The 4084-nt window shown below is 34.0% G+C and overlaps 1 protein-coding gene across 2 annotated transcripts in view; it reads left to right on the forward strand.

The window, feature by feature from the left end:
* Positions 1 to 3187, forward strand: part of fbxl5 (F-box and leucine-rich repeat protein 5) — a 24509-nt gene extending 21322 nt beyond the window's left edge. The window contains exons 7-9 of one of the 2 annotated variants that reach the window (XM_016563022.1): positions 399 to 481; positions 567 to 1256; positions 2867 to 3185. In XM_016563022.1, the coding sequence (XP_016418508.1) occupies positions 399 to 481; positions 567 to 1256; positions 2867 to 3026 (933 nt within the window). In that variant the 3' untranslated portion in view covers positions 3027 to 3185. Of the gene's footprint in view, positions 1 to 398; positions 482 to 566; positions 1257 to 2866 lie in introns of both variants that reach the window. The other variant, XM_016563023.1, reaches the window with a different exon arrangement.
* Positions 3188 to 4084: the final 897 nt, after the last annotated feature.

Genomic DNA, 4084 nt, shown 5'->3' on the forward strand with positions numbered 1-4084 from the left:
TATATCAGTCCTGCTGTTATAAATTTTTTATTATTATTAAATGTAATTAATAGTTGCTTTTAAAGTTAATTAAAAAAAATTATATAAACTTCTATATTATTTTATTTAAAAAATTATATTTCTATTAAATGTAGTTAATAGTTGTTTTAAAGTTAATAAAAATATTTTTATATACATTTTTATTTTATTTTTTATTTATATTACATTTTATATTATATTTCCATGAAATTGAGTTATATTTCAATTAACTATATTTTATGTAGTTGTATTTGTCATTTTGAAATAAATGTAATTGTATGTTGTTATTGTTTTTAACTATTTTTCCGTGAATGTAGTTAGTCCTTGATGCTATTACGCCATTTAAATAAGTGAATAAATACCCTGATTTCTCCATCCAGGTGCGACAGATCCTCAGTTTGTGCCCAAACCTGACTCACCTGGATCTCACGCTGACTGACATCTCCGACTCTGCCTTTGACAGGTGGGCTCGCCTTCTGATTTGTGTCTTTTTGTGGAGCCCATTTGCCCTCGTGAATCTCACAACACATCCGTTTGTGTTTTTCCAGCTGGGCGGAGTTCGGGGCGTGTCGTACTCTAGAGCGGCTGGATCTCTCGGGATGCGACAAAATCACGGACCGCACACTGAAGATCCTGTCACTGGGATTGGGTGACTTCACGACATCCAGCCCGGATCACAGAGCCAAGCTGCTGAAAGCCCCGCCCTCTCCCATCAATTTCCAGGACGAGTGTTCGCTCCCACCAATGGGACGCAGCTGCCAGGATCTCATTTTCAAGTGGAGACCTGGTGGGCGTGGCTCCGGCTGTGGCACCGCCCACGTGTGGGTTCTTGACCCGTCCAAATTTGCCGACATCGAGGATGTGGTCGACTGGCGCAAACGGGGGGGCGTGTCTGTGCAGGAAAATGGGTGTGGTGGCAGCTCGTGCTGCTGTAGGAGGAGCCGGAGGCGGAGCTTCAGGACTGGTATTAGCTCCTCCTACTGGCAGTACGGCTCTATGGGCGACGCCCTCTGTGGTCACTCCACCTGCTGTACCTCCGACGTGGCGCTCTGGACTGTGAGAGACGCGCGCTGTGACCTCCAGGCCACAGGGGGCAGTGTTGAGTATCGGACTAAATGCTCGTTTGAGGGTGAATCTTGCCCCGAGCTTCACAACAGGACTGACCAATCAGGAGCCTATCGGGCGCTCAGGTTCCTCAGCCTGTCCGGATGCTATCAGATCACGGATCTCGGCCTGAGGTACGAAATAAACACAGTCGTAAATAGTGCTCTGTCGTAAACACAGTCGTAAAAACCGAGATCTGACGATACGAGTATCGATACAGCTGTCCCTGTATCGATATTGTGGCACGTGTGCAGCAGTGGACCTCGCTTAATTTGAATACAAGAACAACGTTTAAAATTGAGCAGAAAAGTGCGACGTTGATAAAATTTAGATTAGTTCAAATTTAACAAATTTAAACATTAGTTTAGAACTCTTCTAATTTTTCTTTTTTAAACGTAGAGAGTGTGTTAATTTGTGCAATGATAACCTACCAGCAATGTAAAAGCCCTAGTCGTAAACGGGTTGTTGTCATAAAGCCACAGTTTAAGTAGTTTGTGGAAATACCTGATGATTCTTTAAACAAATGAGATCCGTCAGTAAAAGCAAATATGCTATTAAATGCGTTCCCTTATTTCAAAAGTTAAATAAAAATTTAATTAAGTCAAGACATTTAGCTTTCAAGTTCTCAGGGAAGTAACAGTATTTTATATAAGAGAGAGAGAGAGAAATATTTTTTTGTATTTTTAATGTTTTATGTTATATATTTTTTTTTTATTCTGTTTATATTTTAAGCAATTTGGTTGTGTGCTTTTGTCATTTTATTAGTTTTTCTTTAAATATTCATTTTAGTTTTTAAATATATTCCAGATAGTTGTCAAGGCAATATTTCTATTATGATTATTTTATTTGTCGGATATTTTATTTCAGCTTTATTTCATTTTACGGAAATTATTTTTGAATAGTCTTAGGTTTTCTTTTTTTCTTTTTTTTAAGTTTAAGTTGTTTACGTAATATTTATATTTGATTTTATTTCAGCTTTATTTCAATTAATGAAAACAAATTTGAATAGGTTTAGCAAACAATAGCAACATTGGTTATTAAACAATTTGTTTTAGCAATTTTATTAGTTTTTCTTCAAATAGTTATATTCATCTTTAATTTATTTTTATTTCAGCTTTAGTTTTAGTTAATTTTAGGACTTTTAGTTTAGTTTAGTTTTTTTTTTTTTTTAGGACTTCATTTCAGATTTCTGATTTGTCTAAAAAAAAGTTTCACATTTCTTTCCAAATTATTATTATTTTTTTTTAAGTTTTTTTTTTTTTATCTCACATTTATTTTTTTATTTTATTTTAAGTTTATTTTAAGTAATGAATTTTTTTTTATTGTTTTAGTTTTAGCAAACAATAGCAACATTGGTTATTAAACAATTTGTTTTAGCAATTTTATTAGTTTTTCTTCAAATAGTTATTTATTTTTATTTCAGTTTTAGTTTGAATAATTTTAGTACTTCAGCTTGAATTTATTTCAGATTTCTGATTGTCTAATTTAAAAAAAAAAAAAAAAAGTTTAAATTTTTTCAAAAAAAAATTTACAATCTTTTTTCTCACATTCATTTATTTTATTTTAAGTATTTTAATTAATGAAAACATTTTTTAATTGTTTTAGGTAACAGTAACAAAGCTGGTTATGAAACAATTAACAGTGAATTGTATTACAAGCAGTATACATAATAAATGAACTCTTTAAATGATATAAAACATTATTAAAGATGTCATGATGCTACTCTTCTGTGTGTTTGTGGCAGGTGTCTGTCTCAGCGAGGAGGACTCCCTCTGCTGCTGCATCTCAATCTCTCCGGCTGTCTGCTCATCACGGGGGCGGGGCTTCAGGAGCTGGTGTCCGTTTGCCCCTCCCTCAACATCGAGCACTTTTACTACTGTGATAACATTAACGGTAACACATAGACAGAACACAATCGTGCATACAAGAGTCCAGCCATACAATCTACATGAATAACGAATGTCTTTCAATTATTTATGAAACAAAAACGTACAACTTTCATAACTCGCTCACGAACTAGTATTCATTCCGTTAACGAAAAATGCATTTTTCCCATGACTAAGACGAGACGTTGACGAGACGACAGTAAGGTCAATAAACGATAACTGTGACTTAGGGCTGGGCGATTTGGCAAAAAATTTAAATCTCGATTTTTTTTTTTTTTCAGAACGTTTGACCGATTCTCGATTTTTTTTTTTTTACGCTTTTTAACTAGTCTTGAAAGTGTATTTTTAATTTGAAAGTGTAACTACAACATGATTCAAGTAACTTTTTTTTCTTTATTATCCATCTAGTTAATAAATTCTATTCCAAGTGCAGCACACTTGAAGTTGTTCAAACAAATCACTTGTTAAATATCTTTGCAGAAAAAAATGCATGAACTACAACTACATCTGGTACAAACTAGGGCTGTGCAATTTGGGGGAAAATATCAAATTGCGATTTTTTGACAGATATTGCGATTGCGATTTGATTTGCGATTTTAAATTTGCGAAGTCAAGCTTCATCTCAATATTGCCAATAATGTGCAGCACAGTATGAGTATCATTACCCTGCTGAAAAAAACAATAGAAACTATCACAGAAATTCTTATAGTTTCCATTAAACCATTACAAAATTCCTTTTTGTTTTGGGCATTATTCCAATAGGAATTACTGTTGTTCTATTGGTTGCCATCTGCCAGATTACATCCCACCAAAATCGCGATTTCGATTCGATTTCGATTAATCGCACAGCCCTAGTACAAACTTGTCTTATACATATGTGACCCTGGAGCACAAAAGCAGTCTTAAGTCGCTGGGGTATATTTGTAGCAATAGCCAACAATACATTGTATGGGTCAAAATTATAGATTTTTCTTTTATGCCAAAAATCATTAGAATATTAAGTAAAGATCATGTTCCATGAAGATATTATGTAAATTTCCTACTGTAAATATATCAAAACTTAATTTTTGATTAGT

This window comes from Sinocyclocheilus rhinocerous, unplaced genomic scaffold (genome assembly GCF_001515625.1).
Source record: "Sinocyclocheilus rhinocerous isolate Xijiao unplaced genomic scaffold, SAMN03320098_v1.1 scaffold3214, whole genome shotgun sequence".
NCBI classification, from domain to species: Eukaryota; Metazoa; Chordata; class Actinopteri; order Cypriniformes; family Cyprinidae; genus Sinocyclocheilus; species Sinocyclocheilus rhinocerous.